The 19,036-nt window shown below is 38.9% G+C and overlaps 1 protein-coding gene across 5 annotated transcripts in view; it reads left to right on the plus strand.

Moving 5' to 3' along the window:
- The window catches only part of SNX14 (sorting nexin 14), a 45,713-nt gene extending 26,792 nt beyond the window's left edge, over nt 1-18,921 (plus strand). For all 5 annotated transcript variants that reach the window (XM_053937744.1, XM_053937745.1, XM_053937747.1 and 2 more), the window contains 13 exons: nt 2,804-2,936; nt 3,589-3,790; nt 4,744-4,827; nt 4,963-5,063; nt 5,340-5,451; nt 7,247-7,287; nt 7,453-7,572; nt 11,759-11,882; nt 12,416-12,580; nt 13,621-13,716; nt 15,063-15,154; nt 15,309-15,365; nt 18,750-18,921. In XM_053937744.1, the coding sequence (XP_053793719.1) occupies nt 2,804-2,936; nt 3,589-3,790; nt 4,744-4,827; nt 4,963-5,063; nt 5,340-5,451; nt 7,247-7,287; nt 7,453-7,572; nt 11,759-11,882; nt 12,416-12,580; nt 13,621-13,716; nt 15,063-15,154; nt 15,309-15,365; nt 18,750-18,788 (1,366 nt within the window). In that variant the 3' untranslated portion in view covers nt 18,789-18,921. The remainder of the gene's footprint in view (nt 1-2,803; nt 2,937-3,588; nt 3,791-4,743; nt 4,828-4,962; nt 5,064-5,339; nt 5,452-7,246; nt 7,288-7,452; nt 7,573-11,758; nt 11,883-12,415; nt 12,581-13,620; nt 13,717-15,062; nt 15,155-15,308; nt 15,366-18,749) is intronic.
- Nucleotides 18,922-19,036: the final 115 nt, after the last annotated feature.

The raw sequence follows: 19,036 nt of genomic DNA on the forward strand, positions 1-19,036 counted from the left end.
CAGCAGTATGTGCTCAGCATTTCTCCTAACTGTGTGTAGGGAGTTTAGTCAGCCAAAGGAAATGGTACTATGACTTCATGTGCATGTTAATATCTGCCTTGTCTGATATATACAACTGGTCTGGTCCTTCCTGACCCAGAGAGGCTCACAGCATCATTCTTCAGCTGCACAGCCTTGGCTCATCACCTGCCAAGATCTTTTCAGTGCACTGAATGAGGCAGGCATCCTGTGGGAAAATGATTTTGCAACCATCCATGATTGAAGAATGCCACAGTGTACAGTGGACTACTGCAGTCTTCAGTCTGCAATTCCCTCTTATAGAGTAAACAATAATTGTAATTTTTTTTTTTAAAGTTAGGTATGTGTTACTTTTGGAATTTTTGGAAAAAAAAAAAAAAAAAAGAAGTGTTCCAAGCTCTTGTTGTCACATCATTCCTCAGGAATGTTGGAGCCTGTAGACTCTACACAGAGGGCCCTCCTGAGAAAGCAACTATAGACTGATGGTCTGATAATGCTATTTATATGGATTAGCACTAGAGGGAGTAGGATATTTTTCCAACAAATTTTGGAGATATATATATTTGTTGACAGGTCTTAAAAAAAATTTTAGTCTCTGTTCTAAGCTGGCTACCTCCTGTCATCTTTGGTTCTTCATGTCTTGAACCTGCCCCTATCCTAGCCCCATCTTCCCTTCTACCTAGTCTCAAGGTCTTTCTTCTATTTCTGCTTAGCCAGTGAGTCTGTTAGATTTTCATTGTGATACCTTTTGTATATGTTGTTTTATTGCTCCATTTCTTCGAAATGTCAAGTCATCCTGTTGTCAGTCCATCCATCTTTGCTAACATCCACACATTTCTTTTCCATGCTCATCTAATGTGATTTGTGATCAAGGATTTTTGCTAAACCAGTCCTGTGTTTTTTCCATATATTGTGGAGAATGTCTGTGTACCCTCTCATTCACTGTTGTTGTTCTGAATTTGTCTGTTTCTGTGAAGAGATCCCCATCCTAGTTTGTTTATACTTCAGTGATTGCTTTTTATTCACCTGGTGTCATCTCTGGGCTCTGTGTTGGGGCTGGAAGGGTTGGTTCCTAGCTGCCAGGTTGAGTTCTGGCTGCATACAGCTCACTACAGGCACAGGTGAATGCTGCCTTCACCTGCAGCATGCTCAGTGTGGCAAAGAACTGCTTTGAGACTGGAGTCCTCCTATCAAATCACTAACCTTGTGCAAATCAGTGTTTTTGCTCAAACTCTTGAGAGCTGCACTAGTTTTCAGAGGAATTATGAAAATTCCCTTCGAGGTTAAGCCAGAGGTCTGAAGTACCAGCCTTCCAGAAAAGCTAGTTTTGTCTGATTGAGATTTGTGTTTTCTAGCCCAGTGTTGAAGCACTTGAACAAGATTCAGGTAAATTCCCTATGTGAAACAGCTCAGTTCAGCACAGTAACATGTAGTAGAAGTTGTGCAAGAATGGAGTAAAATTGTTCAAATATGGATTTAGACTGCAAGCAGCCAAGCAACCTTGTCTTTGCATAGGAGAGATAATTAAGATGGATGGTGCCAGTATGCTTTGGACTTGATGATTAGATGAGATAGAAAAAGCAAAAGATGTGGAAAAACAGTGGGTTATTTATGCAACTTTAGTTATGCACACAGTCTGTGTAAGATTATAAACAGGAGGGTTATTAGTAACATGCACGTGCATGCTTGGAGTCAGCAGTTGATGTTGTCTGCATGGTTTTATGAATGAAGAAAATTATTTACCTGCTGATTGCTGCAGTTCTCTTTGTAATCCCTTCCAGAAGTCAGTAGTTACTTGTTTTAAAGGGAAAAGAAACAGGATTTTATGTTGTCCAGAGTACTAGTTGTATGTCTAATAGCAGTCTATAAATTTGTTTTGAATGTTTGATTCTGAAGTTCACGGTATTGATTTTTAACTTGTCTCTCAACTGTATATAGTGAATCACTGTAAAGAACCTCAGGTTGATTCTGTATTCAACAGAAATATTTTTCTTTCCAAAATTGCTAGCATTTCTATGCAAGAAATAATCTTCAGTGTCAGGACTTGTGTAAGGGCATAAGAATAATAAAAAATCTGTTCTCTCAGTGAGGAGTTTGCTTGCTGCCCAAGTATCTTTTTTTATTCCCATACCTGGTTTGTTGGCTTTTGGATGCTTTGTCATAAGTGGCAAGACTTCAAAAACTCTTCATCTTTCTGTCAGACTGGCTCTTCAAGCCAAGATTCCTGCCAGGATTCCTCAGTTGCATCTGTTTTCTCTCATGCTCAGTCTTGCTCCTTGCACATTCCTTTTATCTGTATCTACTGCTTAAAAACTGAGATTTATCTTGAATGATATGTGCTTGTAAAATTCCATTAAAAATGCATCTACACTTGGTAGAAGGATAAATATTTAAATACAAGTTCAAGGAAAAGGACAAAGTTAATGACCTACTTGATGTGTGTGCCTGTAGCAATACCACAGTTTCTGCTGTCAAAACAAAATTGTTCTACCTAGCTAATTGTTTATTCTGTGTCATGAATTACTAAGATACTACTGTAAGAGTTTATTCGTGGTTAAGCATGTGGGAATCCCGCGTCTCTCTTAAAAAGTGTAATCAAGAAATTTTGCTGATTGATCAGAGAACAGTTATACCATAAATGAATTTTAACTAAGGGGAACTCTAAATATGTTGGATACCTGTTTATAGAGTTGTTTCTCTTATCTGCAAATGGTGTGCAATGGCCTAATAAGCAGCTGTGTAATAATGTGCCTTGTATTGTGAACTGTGGCTTCTGTAATCCTAGGACCACACAGAAGAGAGGAGAATCATTTGGAATCAGCAAAATAGGGAACAAAATAAAAGGTGTATTCAAGAGTTCTGCAATGGAAGGAGCTATGTTGCCTAACTATAACTTAAACGAAGGAGAAGATGATTTTGTGAGTAAAGCCATTAAATTTTACTTGAAATCTTTGTTGGGCTTCAATTTTTTTTTCTCCTTTGCTCATTTGAAAATGTTAAACTTCTGCTTTTTTCACTGCACAGTTTTCATGTGCTGGCTTCTGATTAAGTTGCCTTATCTTCCCTGTATTCATTCACAAGCCAAGGTCACATCCCCAGTTTCTGTGCTTCTGAGCTTATTGTTTTCATACAGAGAAGTACCAGAACTAGCAGTGTCAGATATTTTTATAAGCAAGACTTTTTCTCCAATTCTGGGTAGTAAGGTATGCACAAGACTGCATGCATGGCTCTTCATCTGCAGCCTGCCACAAGACCTTTAGACCATAAATAACATAGTGTAGAAATTGCTGTCAAGTTGGTCTGTGGTGCAGAATTCTCTCTATAGATCAGGAGCCAATAGTCCTTTCTCATTTGTCTTGGATGTCTCCCTGAGTTCATGTTTTTCTTCTGTGCTAAACAGTCATGAATAGAGCCAGTGGTAGAATTTACTGCACGGGATATTGTTACCTGAACCACAGTGGCGGGACCAATGGAAAATTTGAAAAAGAGTAGAGGAGGGAATTGGTTTGAAGCAGAGGTAGACTGTACCAAGTAAAATAGAACTGGAGATCTCTGTTTGAATCCTTACAGATTGAAGAAGGTGTTATGGTGATGGAAGATGATTCTCCTGAGGAGGCTGTTAGCACCCCAAATACACCCCGCAACCTTGCTGCGTGGAAAATCAGCATCCCATACGTTGATTTTTTTGATGATCCCTCCTTGGAAAGAAAAGACAGAAAGGAGAGAATTCCTGTATTCTGCATTGATGTAGAGAGAAATGATAGAAGGGCAGGTATGCAATGCTGCAGATCAATAAAGGCTCATTTGAAAGTGAACTCAGAATAACCTAGTGTGCCGTATTCTGTTGGCTTTTGCAAGTGTGTTTTGTATACGTGTTCTTCTGATTTCAAAATAATAGCTTGAAAGTTCTGAGGAAATGAGTTTGAGAGATAAATGATCACATTTAGCATTTGCTAGTGGAGAACTGACTCCTCAGCATGAATCAGTTCTATTTAGACTTCATACCAAAGTTTGAAATGTTCTCTTTCCAAAAATACTTATCTTAAAATTCATATTAATAAACACCTGTCATATTTTTTTTCACCCACTCTGAACTTTGGAATAATGAACAACAAGTAATTTTTTTATATAACCTTAAAGTTAGTTCTTAGGAAATGAAAATGTATTGCTTATTAGGAACCATCGCGGCATGCAGTTAGTTTAGCAGCTTCTGGATAGCAATACATCCATGTGGAGTGGGGGGAAATAGCATCATCCTAAGGCTGCTGGGATTTGTCTTAGTGAGACTAATACTTCCACAAAGAGCAGAAAGTATTTAAGAGGCATTTAGTGATACCTTTAGTGATAGGATTAACAGTCATCAGCATTCAAGTTGGTGCTGCAAAGGGCTGTATTTAACAAGTACTATTTCTGTAAATCATTTGGTTCAATGTTGGAAAATAGATCTAATATAGTCAGCCATCATAAATGTGGAAGTTATGCAGGACTCCATGGTTTAGACTGTAGTGATCCCATAAATGATAATTTCCTTGCTAGTACCATATCTATCTACCAGTTATGCATTTTACTGTAACATTAAAAGTACCTTGAGGTTTATGTTATTACAACTGGGGCTAATGCCATTGCGGTTTTTCTTATGATAATCAGCATATGTTTGCTGTTGCTAATTTGTCTCCCAGGTGCAATAAAACCTGGTTTATTTGTAACTTTTTTTTTTTTATCCAGTTGGACATGAACCTGAACACTGGTCTGTCTATAGGAGGTATCTGGAATTCTACGTGCTTGAATCAAAACTTACGGAATTTCATGGTACGTTCTCTGTCATTTGGAAAGCCATTTTCCCCTGCTGTGATTATCATTCATTGCTTACATTAAATTTAAAATAATAAAATCAGTGTTTACTGCACTACAAGAATAATTTAAACTCCTTGATGTCTTTATTAGGTACATTTCCTGATGCTCAGCTTCCCTCAAAGAGAATCATTGGCCCCAAGAACTATGAGTTCTTAAAATCCAAGAGAGAGGAGTTTCAGGAATATCTGCAGGTATCAAACAAACATTTGGAGCAAAGAATGTTCTAAAACTAATAAAAGAATATCTGGGGTTTTTTTGTTTGTTTGTTTCCAAGTAACTTTATAATTAGAGAAAGGATTCAAGTGGGCAATGTTAAAGTTTCACATGACTGAAAACAGAAATCTCGTGCAAATGACGATATCTGTGGCAGTATAATACTCTTTGAATATCTTTTTGCTATACAGAAACAGATTTTTAAAAGTTAGTTTTAAAGTACTTATACCTCCTTTGTTCCTTCTGTTTCAAAGAAACTTCTGCAACATCCAGAACTAAGTAACAGCCAGCTTTTAGCTGACTTCCTATCCCCTAATGGAGGAGAGACTCAGTTTCTTGATAAAATGTTGCCTGATGTGAATCTTGGTATGTAATATGCTACTTGTTTATGCTGACAAATAGGAATGCTGTGGATGCTGTGATTGAATTCTGTGATGCTGTGATTGACTGTAGTAATGAATAGATAACTCTGGTGGATGTAGGAAATAAGAACTCTGCTCCTTTACAGCCCCTAAAATTATAGCTCAGCAAGGGAGATGTGCTCATACTTCTTCCTTGAAGAAGAAAGACATTTTGAAGTTTTGGGAAAAAATTGCTTAAGTGGCTTTTGAGTTTTCGTGTCAGCAAGCAAAATAAGATTTCTGTTAATAAATTGCATAGTTGGAGAAAATTTACTGTATTGTCACAAGTCAAATTGGCATGTGTCTGTCATTGTGTGCAGATGAGATGGCATGAACACTTATAAAACTACTGTTGGATTTTAATTGATTAAACTCCTCTTACTTTATTCTGAAAACTCCAATATTTGATATTTCTAGTATTAGCTGGTGTTAAGATCTTTTTTAACATGAGCTACTTAATAGAATCTGTGTGTGTGATACAGGCAGGTCAAATGGAAGTTGAGAAGTTCTAATGTCTAATGACAGTAGTTCTTAATAAATCAAACAAGTCGACTGTAGTGTGACTTGGCTGCAGTGTAGCTGTCTCAGAATAGTGGGCCTGAGCTGGTCAGGTCAACCTCATGGCCATTCTGTCTCCATGTCTTGTGCCCCTTGTGGCTGTGGTCCCAGAGAGCTGTGTCCGAGCCGCGCCGCTGCATTTCTGCACGGTGTGGTGCTGCTAGGGCAGCCCTTCTCTTGGTCTGCTTCGTGAGTTGTTGAGTGACATTTCTGTTCTCAGCCTCCAGTCAAAAGGTTTTGGTTTTGTTTCGGGTCTCCCTTCTAGAGTGAACCATGCATCCTTTTCAAAGCTTATAATGATGGTGTTTACTGTAATGCATTTCCTGTCTGAGACCGTGCTTCACTTCCATAAAGAGCAGTATAACGAGTCTTGGCATTTTGGTAGGGCTTTTTGTGAGGATGAGAGCTTTTATTATTTCCATTTGATCACTGTACATACTTTTCGATGTAAATTCCACATTTAATGACATGTAGATAAGACAAATATTACAGTAACTGTAGTGCTTAAAATAAAACTAGTCCTAGACACTTCTCATTTTTCAGCATTCAAAGTTACTGTGCCATATCCTGATAGCCTTATCAGGACACAAGAGCTGATCTTTAAAGCCATGGCTGTAACCTGTCCAATTTAGAAAATTCTACTCACGAGGGTTTTTGAGGCTGGTTCCCCACAGAATCTCTCCATATTTGCTGATTTTTCCACAGAAAGAGGAGAATCTGAGTTATCTTGATTTCTTCTGTGATAAGTATTTATGATTCTATGAGTAACTTAAATACTCAAAAAGGCAAAAAGGAATTTTGCCTGTACTGGTGTTGTAGTAGTACTAGCAGTTGCTACAGTGTTAGAGTTATTTATGGTTAAACTCTAGAAGAGTTAAGAGGTAGTACTTTACTCCTGTAGTACTTTATTGTGGTGTTTTTTTTTTTTTTTTAAGTATTCAGATTAATAATCTGTATATTTCTAAGTATCTTTTCTTGAAGAGTAGCAATCACTAGGTTACAAGCTGGTTATGTGCAAGACTGTTTTCATAGGGTTTTGTGCCAAATCAAAAAACAAAACAAGCAGATTTTTAAAAATTACTGTATTTTTAAATAACTACTAGACAATGAGTACATAAAATCTAGCAGAGCAAAATGTCTTTAAAATCAGACAGAGATAACAGAAGGTGTTTGTTTCTTTCTTTCTTTCTTTCTAATTGTAGGTAAAATCATAAAATCCGTTCCAGGAAAGCTGATGAAAGAGGTAAGTCTTTCAGGTTGCCAATATCTTAACTTCATTAGCTAATTTTATGAGATTACTGAGTTACAGGCTAATCAAAACTTTGCTTGAAAATTCTTGGTTTTTTGTTGTTTTTGTTTTCACTTCCTATAATTATGCAAGTGACAGGTCACTCATATCTTTTTTCAGAAAGGTCAGCATTTGGAGCCATTCATCATGAATTTTATTAACTCCTGTGAATCTCCCAAGCCTAAACCGAGCAGGCCTGAACTTACCATTCTGAGTCCCACTTCTGAAAATAACAAGAAGGTACAGTAAGTCATGTTCCTTTCCCATTTTACAGAAGTGGGGAAAATCATACATTTTCTCTCATACTAGGGAGCTGTCTTAGAACTCATTAACTAAAATTATTTCAGATGAAGCCAAGCTGGAAAATGCTGTCTAGGAATGCAGACACTGCGGGTGTTCAGTCCAAAGGCCAGACCAAAGGGAGAGTGGAGTAACACACTTTCCTACTCCCCAGATATGTGTGGCACAGACTTGAGCTGTTGAGTTCTGCACTTTCACTTCTGTTGTGAGACATGACATCTTTGTGCAGATGTGTAGCCTTCCAGTTCCTGAGGGGAGCCTACAAGAAAGATGGAGTGAGACTTTAAGAGCATTTAGTGACAGGACAAGGGGAAATGGAACTGAGAGTAGGTTTAGAGTAGATATTAGGAAAAAATGTGTAACTCTGAGGGTGGTGAGGTGTTGGAACAGGTTGCTCATAGAGGTTGTGGATTCCTAATTCCTGGAGGTATTTAGTGCCAGATTGGATGGAGCTCTGGGTAGTGGAATTTGTCCCTGCCCATGGCAGAGGGTTGGACTAGATGATTTTGAGGTCCCTTCCAAGCCAGTCCATTCTGTGATTCTGTGTGTGCAGTGCTGTGCAGCAGCAAGGCACCTCGCTTCTGGTGAAGGAGGTGAATGCCAAACATCTGTACCAGGATGGTGTGAGCTGTCTGTGTGGGGATCTGGCAGGCAGCCAGAGATGAAAGTGAAAGGTTAGTGCTTCCTGAGTGCCCATTTGTGAGAAGAGCGTGTTATCTCAGAGCAGGAGAGTTCTTCAATTTTTTGGTAAATGGTAGTCGCTTTCCACCTTATGCTTGTATTGCCACTGTGTTCTCATGTGTGTTTTCTGACACATATCTGTTTATTTCAGTTTCAGCATGTTGGACTGTGTTGAGATTACAATGCATGGTCCCTGGTGCTGCCATGAGTGGGGTACCTGCAGGCTCCCTCTTCCTCAGCAGGCTGAATAAGAAATGCCTGAAGGTCTGTCTGGGCAGGCCCAGTCAGAAATGTGACTAATGTGACAGATCTTCTGCATGCTCCTGGGCCATGTGTATGTTTGTGTGTTCTAAATATTGGTGGAAAGACTTCTATTTAAACATGCACAATGGAAGTGGGTAGTCAACCCCAGTATAACCTGGAGCAATTGGATTTCATTCTTTATCAGCTCCACTAGAATAAGAGTTACCAACTTGTCTGGTTAAAAAAAAAAAACAAATGCACAAAAAACTCTGCTTCCTCCTCCTAGGGGCACTAGCAGGATTTCTGGCCATGTTTCTGTTCTGAACCAGCTGTAAGCAGCTTGATCATCTTCTGAACATACTTTTGTCAGACTTGCTATAATAGGTCAGGACTTCTCAGCTGATGCAGCTTTGCAAAATATGCCAATAAAGGCGTTGTTCTGCTGGCTTGTGATGGCCTGCCAACAGCAATAAAAGCTGTTTTTGGAACCCCAGCAGTATAATAAATGTGTTTGAGTAGCTGCTTGGAGGAAGACGTGGTCACTTACACTGACTCATATGATTCAGACAGTGCATAAAATCTTTCTTCTTATTATTTTGGCATAATCCTCTGTACTTTCTAAATGAGCAGGAAGAACAGGAGAGATGTTTATGCCTCTGGCTGTAGATACTGTTCATAGTCATGGTATTGGTTTTGTACAGTTCACACCTGTGCTGGAATGTATGGGTGTATGTTTGCATATGCACTCACCATTAAGTAACCTTATTTTTTTTCTGTGAGGCACTTTATATGAGCATTCATGCTTCCTTTGCTTATTTCTCCCAATAAGGCATGGTAGCATATTGTACAAGGGATTACTTTAGTCTTTTTCTTAATACAGGCCTTTTATCTTGCACTGACTTCCAAGAGCTTGGCTCCCATTATTAATCAATACTAATTCATGGAATTTCTTCATTGTAAGCCTTTTAAGGATATTTAATGGTTATAATCATTATTATTGTTTAATCTTAAGGACACAAATAATGATAGCATTGAGGTTTGTGGTGTTAGTCTCAAATATGAACATGCACAGGAACATCAAAAGCATCATCTTGTGCTTTTCTGAATTGTGAGTATAATCTCAACTTCTGTGCTAGATAACCAGTTGTGTGTTTTTTACTTGAATTTCTTCCGAGCCAAGATACTGAAAAGTGTAAAACATGGAAATGGAGGTCTAATGCCACTTTGTATTGCACTGCCACTGCTGCAGTGCATTGTAGATTGCATTCTGAAATGCTTCCAAAGTGTGCCTCTGATCAAAGAACCATTACTGTTCAAGGTGCAGCACAGATCAGTGTATGGAGGTACAGTCAGCATTCAGAAGATGCTGCTTTTGGTTTGGAGTAAAAGAGGAAATAGCACTTGAAAGTCCCTTTGCCCTAAGCTGGCCTACATGTTTGATTTTTTTATAGGTTACCTACCAGATTGCTGTTAATGATTTAGTTTGGCCTCCAGACACTGAACCTGTGCCTACATTGCACAATGAGCTGCTTTGAGTTGGCTCAGTATTTATCACCTTTGCCAGGTCGTGAGGTGTATCTAAAAAATAAAGGAGGCTCTTGTTTAAGTTACAGTATTACAGCTAAGGTTTTTCTGCTGTTCTGGTTTCAGTATTAAGCAGGATGTAGGCTTCAGTTTATACTGCAGTTCTTTAAGCAACTTACCAGGGATGCTTCCATAAAATAGGTGTGAATAATTATGTGTTCTTTTTAGGTTTGTTATGTTCCTGGATACCAGTCATCCACGAGTGCATTAACCATATTTGCCCTTCTGTGTAATTTATATGATAAGTTGGTGTTGTTTAATTTGAGTGAACCTTGAGAAGGTAATACCAGTTACTCAGCACTTAACAAAAGAGAGGACCTGAAGGAGTACAGGTCAAAAACCTGACTCTTGCCAGATGGCCTGATGTAATTTTTCCGAAGAGTGCAAAGCATTCTGTTGAAGAGACTTGTGTGATGTTGTGATTTGCATGTTCTTGGCTTTCTTTATTTTGGGGAGAATTGCAGTACAGAAAGTGAACCATATATAAGCAAATGACTTCCTGTTTCTTGGAACTAATGTTATTTTGGGAGTGGTAAAAAAAACCTCTTTGACTGGCAATCACCTCAGCCTAGGCAATTCTGTGATTATGTTGCATTTGCTTCTAGTTCCAGGATTTTTTTTAGAACCCTGGCATAAACTTTTGAACTTTCTTTTCATAATACAGAGTATCTTGTATAAATCCTATTTTACATCTAGATTAACTATTTTGGGGGTAAGTTAATTTAAAATAAACTGTTAGTAGGGATTGCTAGATATTAAACATGGAAAGCATCAGGATTTAGAGACTTTTCCCTTTCCCTCTCTTAGGATTCACACACTTGGAGGCAGGGGAGGCAAGGAGTGCTGCCTAGGTGGTTTGGGACCCCTTTTGGTGTGCAGGGAAGAGCCTTTTGAAGTTTTGCAAGAATTAGAGTATCTTTTCAGAAGGAACCAAAGGCAAGGAAATAAAGGGATCAGGGAGGAAGGTGATGACATAGGAGAATAGAAGGCTAAAGGAACATAATGGAGAAATGAGGTAAATTGAAAGAAACCCAAATATTATTTCATGATGATTTTACTATAAATAATTAAACTGGCAGGGGGAAAAGGCATTTCTCTATGTAAAAAACTTGTATATTTTGTCTAGAAACCATTGTATTTATTTCAAAGTGGAAACCAACAGGAGCTTTTAGGAATTCTTCAGTGTTGTAGACTTCCCTTGTGATTTAAGGCAGACAAGCTCTGTATCCTCTTAGCCCCTCATTTTCAGAACAGGGTGCATCAAGGAAATCAGAGCCTGTGATAAATGTCTAGATGCATACAATCATGTAATGGTTTAGGTTGGAAGAAGGTAGTGGCAGCAGAAAGGCTCATGAATTAATGTCTCAGTGCTGATTTGTTGTGAACCCAGGTATTTTGGTTGTTGTGTATCTTGGCAACATGTGATGTGCTCTTTATCGGAAAGTGAAGGATTTGAAAAAACAAAACCAGAAACAATTAAACAAATCAACGCCCCTGGTCAGTTCTTTGAAAGCTCTGGAAAGAAGCTGCTTTTATAAAAAGAAACCAATCCAAAGAACTGGTGGCTATCCTTTTGCCTTTGAATGCAGTGGTTTCAGTCTTATGTTTCTGTTTTTAGCTTTTTAATGATTTATTCAAGAATAATGCAAACCGGTCTGAGAACACAGAAAGACGACAAAATCAGAACTACTTCCTGGAAATGATGACTGTAGAAGGAGTCTATGACTACTTAATGTATGTTGGTAAGAAGTGATTTCTCTTAATTATTCATATACTTCATGACAAATATGAAGTTCACAGTCTCTGGTAAGAAACAAAATCCTATTGTAGCAATCATATATAACTCAACACTTTCAAGCTAATATACAACTTAGTAATGTGGTTATTCCTTAGAAGACTTTATTGTGGTGCTAAAATGTCATTTATCATTCATCATTGCTTAGTTGCTTTGTTATGTCTTCATCTTTCTGCATCTCAGTAGTATGCATTTATGAGAGTAGGTCCCATCCCTTTTCTCAGGTCTACCTAGGTTGCTGGTAGACTTTGGGAATTGGAGTTGTTAAATTAATATAAATAGCTAAAGGAAGTATTTGATAAGCACTGTGGAGATTACTGATATTTTCAGTGCTGCACTAACAAAACTGAAATATTCTTTTCTTGCTTCCAATCTTTTTTTTTTTTTTTTCTTTTCTTTTGAATAAATGATTCCTTTATTATGACTAGTAGGAGACCCTGCTATATTTTGCTACTCATAGATGTTGCTGTGACTTTGCAGGTAGGGTAGTTTTCCGCATTCCTGACTGGCTGCATCATCTCTTGATGGGAGGAAGAATTCTCTTCAAAAACACATTGGAACTGTACACAGACTATTACTTGCATAACAAGTTAGAACAGCTGTTTGAGGAGCACCGGTTGGTTTCTCTGATAACACTGCTGAGAGGTCAGTAATAGTTACATCTTTGATGAAAAAATGCTGCTTTAGTCTGGTGCTTGAAATTCCTTCAGTGAAGTTTCCAAGTGCTAAACTTTGCAATGCTGACTAACACCGGTGGAGTATCAAAAATCAAGTGGGCCTGGACTAACTTCAAAGCTTGTTTTGGAAAGATGTTGAGCCACCTATGTTGTCTGTCAGTGATGATTACAGAAAAAAAAATATTTTGAATAGTAATTTGCTTGGGTGTGCAAAGAACAAGTAAAATAGAATAAAATGGTTTACTGTATCAACACAAATGTTTCATTAAGTTGTCAAGTTACTTCACTTGTGTACTACATCAGTCTTTTATTGTTAATTTTTTGGTTCCCTTTGTTGTGGTTGACTCTTGAGGTGGCTTGAGTATTCCTGACCTTCAAATAAGGGAAGAGCGACTAAAAAAAATGTTTAATTACCTCACAACTGTAGAGTATTATGTGACTGCAGTCTGATCCAAACAATGCATCTGGCCAAAACTCTGGAGTCAAGACAGCTCTGTCCTTATCAAACCAAAAATGAAGCTTGTGAAAGGCAGAAAAGGAGTGCAGTACGACTTTCAGAGCCTAAAACCAAAACTGAGCACCTATTATTTCAGATGAATAGCAGTACTTGCTTTCTCCTTCATAGGTAGATTTGAAGTTTTTGACAGTTCCAGACCGTGTTTTAGCGCAAAGTGTAAATACTGCTTATAGTTTTGAAAGCATAAGGGAAATTGAGATTAAGGAGATCATAACTAATCTAAAACGGAATTGATCCAAACTTTAAAGAGAATTTGTTGAACTTTGAAAAGAATGGAAACAAATAATGAAAAGATGATTGTCCTTCAAACAGGAGGGATTTGATCAGGCGAATGTAAGCAAAAACTATTATCTGACAGATTAGCATTCCCTTGTAATCAACAAAATACAGAGAAGAAGTTCAGTTTTGAATACACAATCCAAAACATATTTCTTTATCAGTGATGTGTAGCTGCCTAAAGATATATTTTTTCCAATGTGTCTTCGCTGCAGATGCCGTGTTCTGTGAGAACACCGAGCCTCGCTCTCTCCAGGATAAACAGAAACGAGCAAAGCAGACTTTTGAAGAAATGATGAGATACATTCCAGGTTCTGTATTCCATGACTGCCTGTATGAGTGTGGTTAATTGTTCAAGCACATATTTAACCCAAATACAGTCACACTGTCTTTCCAAATCAAATAACATTTGGGCTGCTGAGATTTACTGGAATACCTGGTGTAAAAACCCAACAGTTCAGTTTTGTCATTTAAGTGTTGCTGACTAAGCTTGTAGCATAGTGATTAATAAAGACATGGTGATGGAAATCAAGAGCTTTACACATGTACATAGTACCAAAATTTTTCATCTTTTGAATGTTCCTATGGTTTGTATTTTATCCAGATGAAAACTGTGTTAAAAAAGGCACATCATTAAGCTAGAAAGTACATTTGAGTTATCCTTGCACTGTATAAACTAGGAAAGAGGGGCCCATTTAACTGAAAGTAATTTTTTAAAATCCACTTGTGGTTTATTAAACAGTGCATTAGAACAAAACACTGATATTACAAAAAGTGTAGTAGTTATTTGGGTGTGGAGCCCTGAAGGAAAGGAAGGAGAAAAGGATGAATGTGAGTTTGTGGGTCTTAAGTTGGGCAACTCTTTGGGAGCTCCCCTGGTAAGGGAGACCCTCTTGGAGCAGTTTTGTGTTAGGAATGAGAGATGCATTGGACTTTTTTGGTCTTTAACTTTTGTTTATTGTTATCTTATCAAAACTTCAGCACATTGTCTGTACCAGACTCTGTGTGCAAGAAAAACAGCACAAAAATGGTTAACAATCTCTTGTTATAAGGCCTTTTAAGTCTAATTAAAAATTAAGCTACTCAATTAAGAAGTGACACTTAAATTATTTTCCTTTCTAACCTAATAACTGACCTTTAAAGACCTGTAATGTGGATTTTTTACTCAATTACAAGATACTACTTAAGAAGAAGAAGGAAGAAGAAGGAAGTAGCATGAACTCGAGACAGCACCTTATGTCCTCTATCTTGTACCCATCTGTAACATACTAAAAATCCTAAAACCTAAATTTCTTACCCATGTGACATACTACACTACTTTCTACAGTCTCTACAATCTGTTTCACACTTTTGTGGTTTCTAGTTTACCTTGAAGCTTTGGAAGTTTTCTCTATGAATGAGGGTCAAAGTCAGTGCTCCTGTGGGGGTCAGGACACTCTAGAGCAGATAGAGAAATATTCCCAGTGCTCTGGGTTTCCAACAATGAACCCAAAAGTGTGAGGTTTTTTTCCATTTACCATTTGAGACAGAAAAACATTGAACTCTAATTTAAACAGTTTTTTTTCTTGTTAATTAATTGAGTTTTATAACTGCATCATAAAGCTGCTTTGCAGTACTTCCTCATGACTTGTGTATTTGTTTTTGGAATTTGGTCTAGATTTAATAGGCAAGTGCATTGGGGAAGAGGCTAAATATGAAGGCATCAGGCTTCTGTTTGATGGACTGCAGCAGCCAGTGCTCAACAAGCAGGTAATTCACTACGTGTGACAAACTTGCCTTCTGGCACAGGATTTCCTAAAGTGAATGTTTGATATAGCAGAGGAGTGGGCTCTTACTCAGAATTAAGAATAAAAAGCAGTAGTTTTGCCTTGGAGTGTCCTTAATTTTCTGTATTTTCTTTTAGTTAACGTACGTTCTGCTGGACATTGGGATTCAAGAACTCTTTCCAGAGCTGAGTAAGGTATGTGCTAACTCCTTTTGAGAACTGCAGAATTCTTCAACCTGCTGCTGAATTTGGCCACTGGTGCATTTTTGCTGTTGTTCTGTATTACAAATATTAATTCTAAATTTTGGGGAAAATATGTGTTTTCCAATATATTGAAATAATTGAAATCTGGACTACTTACTTTTTGGCTAATTAGCTCTTTCCAAATCAGCTTGAGCCCATTTGTTTAGCACGCAGCAAGTCTGAGTTGCCTTTCAGGAGACTTGGGCAGCTCAACCAGCAGTCAGGATCTCTGTGCCTTTCTCTTTGATTGATTTGTCTCCACTCTATTTTATGCATTTTCCAACTTAAGAAGGGAATTCTGCATACAAAGCTGCAGCATTTTTCTTGAGAATATCTGGCAGGAGGATTTCTTACCTCTACTTTGGTCCTGCAGTGTTAACTTTAGCTATCCAGATAAAGGAGGAAGAATTTGCACAAGAGAAATGGCTATATAAATGCATATAATAAGGTTTGGGATCTGTCTGACATTTGTTCTTGTGTATATCAAACCTTGACAGATTTTTGCATAGCAATTTTACAGTTTGGTCTTCATGGCAAGCAGAAAATACCTGCTAGTTAGCTAGTAAAAAACAAAACCCCAAAACAAATTTTAAAGACCCCCTCACTAACAACAAATGTTCATTGCATGAGCGCTGTGCCTGACAACTGCAGAGTGCCAGCAGGGATTTGTTTTGCATGACAAACAGAAACAAATACAAGATATTGGCACAAGCCAGAATACTTGCATTGTTTTCAGTGAAATGAGGCTGGCTCAGCAAGTCTGACCTGCTTTGTGCTTCAGCTCTGTAGCTGCCCTCCTCAAGCCAATGCTCAGGCAGCTGACCAAGGGAACAAGGAAGTAGCCTGGGAACCTGAGTGCAGAAAAGAAGACCTGACTTAGCCCTGCTGTTTTACTCAGCTGAACTGGTTTTGTGTCTCAGCAGCTAATTATATGTGGTTATTGTAACATTGGTCTTTCTTCAGTTGATTATGGAAAAAATGAGTGTCATTTAAATAGTCTTTAAAGCACCAGTCAGGCCCAGAGGGTGGTGATCAGTGGAATGAAGTCTGGTTGGAGGCAGGCCAGTAACGACAGAGTTATCCCAGGGGTCAGTTGTGGCTCCAGTCCTGTTTAACATCTTCATTAATGATCTGGGTGATGGGACAAGAGTGCAAAGCCTGATGATGACACAAAACTGGGAGGAGTGGCTGATACACCAGAGGGCCATGCTACCTTCCAAAGGGACTTAAACAAGCTGGAGAAATAGATTGGCAGGAACCTCATGAACGTTAAGAAAGGGAAGTGCAAAGTCCTGTTCCTGGGGAAGAACAGCCCCAGGTGCTAGGATGGGCTGGGGGCCAGCAAGCTGGAAAGACACAAAGTTGAACAAAGGGCTGATGGTATCCCAGGCTGCAGTAGGAGCAGTGCTGCCAGCAGGTCGAGGGAGCTGATGCTGCCCCTCTGCTCAGCAGTGGTGAGGCCACACCTGCAGTGCTGTGTCTAGGTCTGGGCTTCCCAGTACAAGATTGGCATGGACATACTGGAATGAATCTGGTGGAGAGCCACGAGGATGATGAAGGAACTGGAGCATATTTCCTGTGAGAAGAGGCTAGAGAGCAGGGACTGTTGAGCCTGGAGAAGAGAAAGCTCAGAGGATCTTACTGATGTCTGTAAATACTGAGGGGATGGTACAAAGAAGACAGAACCAGTGGTGCCCACTAACAGGACCAGTGGCAACAGACACAAACTGAAACACCAGAGGTTCCCTCTGAACATCTAGAAACACTTCTTCGCTGTGAGGGTGACCAAGCACTGTCATAGGTGGCCCAGGGATGCTGTGGGATGCTCATCCTTGGAGGTATTTAAAAGCTGTCTGGACATGGTCCTGTGCATCTCTAGGAGGCCCTGCTTGAGGTCTAGACCAGGTGACCTCCAGAGGTACCTTCCAACCCCAGCCATGCTGTGGTTTCACAGCTGTGTATATTTAATAGAGAAAAATATTTTTCCTTCAAAAACAAATCAAGAGAAAGATTATTCAAAGTAAATCAAGATCATGTTTTCTACTTCTTTATCTATTTTTTCCTGAGTAATCGTGGCACTGCCCAGCTGCTCTGCAGTGTTTCATAACCACCTGCTGAGGAGGGATGCCACCTTTTCTCCTGGTGAAATGGCAGAGGTGAGGGGTGGGCTCCCCCTGTCCTCTGTGACTGAAGCTGATGGGGACAGAGCAAGGGAATCTCTGGCCCTGAATTCAGTAGAGGAAGGGAAGAAAAATACTTCAGCTGGGAACTTGAGCTATTTACAGAGAGCAATACAGACCAAAGTGCTGTCTGTGATGTTTGGCAGTGGAACCTGGTTGACAGTGTACCAGGACTGAGAGGGGAAATGCAAAATGGAGAGGGTGTGGGTGGAGGGGTGGCAGTGGTTTTCATCCAGAGCCCTAAAAACATTTTCCCAAAATCACTGCAAACAGTTGTCACTGTGAAGCCACTTGAAAAGAGAATTGTTTCTTCCTAACAACTGCAGTGGGCAAATTTAAAAGTAATGACTGGTTCTTACTGAGCTATCCATGCAGTATGTATTGGGGGAACCAATCCAATGCCTGTGCTCTCTGTTCAGTGTTGACTGGTCCTTTTTGAGTTGCTTCATACCAAAGTGTTTTTGCAGTTACAGTGAAGAATGGAAAAAACAATTCATGCCCAGTCAACTTGTAAAGGGGAAACTGAGCATTGCAGATGTTTTGTTTTGAGGACTGCTCCTTTGGAAGGGAAAACAGTGGTGGGAGAAATGGGAAGATTTTCCTTAGTGGGGATGTCAGTCTGCTTCCCACCACTGAGATTGGTATCTTGAAGGTATTTCCTGCCCACGTACCGGTGCGGATATGCGCTGGGTCACTCGATGTGTGCTGGGTTTGATGGCAGCTTGTGTAAGTCAGCAAGCTCCAAGAGCTGAAAATCGCCTCTGAGATAGTGTACAGCCAGGCCCTTGGGAGTCTGTCAGACAGGATACAGGGAAAAGGGACAGCTGAAAGGGAAAAAGCATTCTGGGCAGAGTAAGGAAAGATATCCAATTGAAAAAAATATCTCTCCAGTACTATTTCCAGAGCAGAAAATTGCTGTGTTAGGAAAACTGTATTTAGCAGTTAGTAATGGGGGAGGTGAGAACTTCTACAGAAAGAAGAGAACACCTATTTTAAGAAATCACATTAAAACCCAGTAGCCTTCCATTCTCTTAACTCTGGTTTCAAGTGGATGTTTTCAGATACCATTAATCTTTGCAGCTCAGTTCAGTAATTTCTATGTAAATACACATTTTCAAACTTAGTAAGTAAATTTTCTCCCTTTGCTCTTTACCAGGGTCCAAAGGAAGCAAGCTCTGTGTCAAGCTGGATGTGAGTGGACACCCAGTAGGATCTGCTGTGCACTGTTGTGATGGACATTTTAACATTGCCTTTGTATATTTTGTTGTAAATAATATAAAATTTAAGTTCAAAAAATACCTTTATGCAATAAAGACATTAAAATTTAATACCAATTGCAAGTAAATAAAATATTTCTACTTTTAATTTAAAATTTGGTTTAGCTATTACCAGTAAAGGTCTACTTAATTTCACCAAAATCTCTCAGTGAATGAAATTACAGGA

The sequence above is a fragment of the Vidua chalybeata genome, chromosome 3 (assembly GCF_026979565.1).
Source record: "Vidua chalybeata isolate OUT-0048 chromosome 3, bVidCha1 merged haplotype, whole genome shotgun sequence".
NCBI classification, from domain to species: Eukaryota; Metazoa; Chordata; class Aves; order Passeriformes; family Viduidae; genus Vidua; species Vidua chalybeata.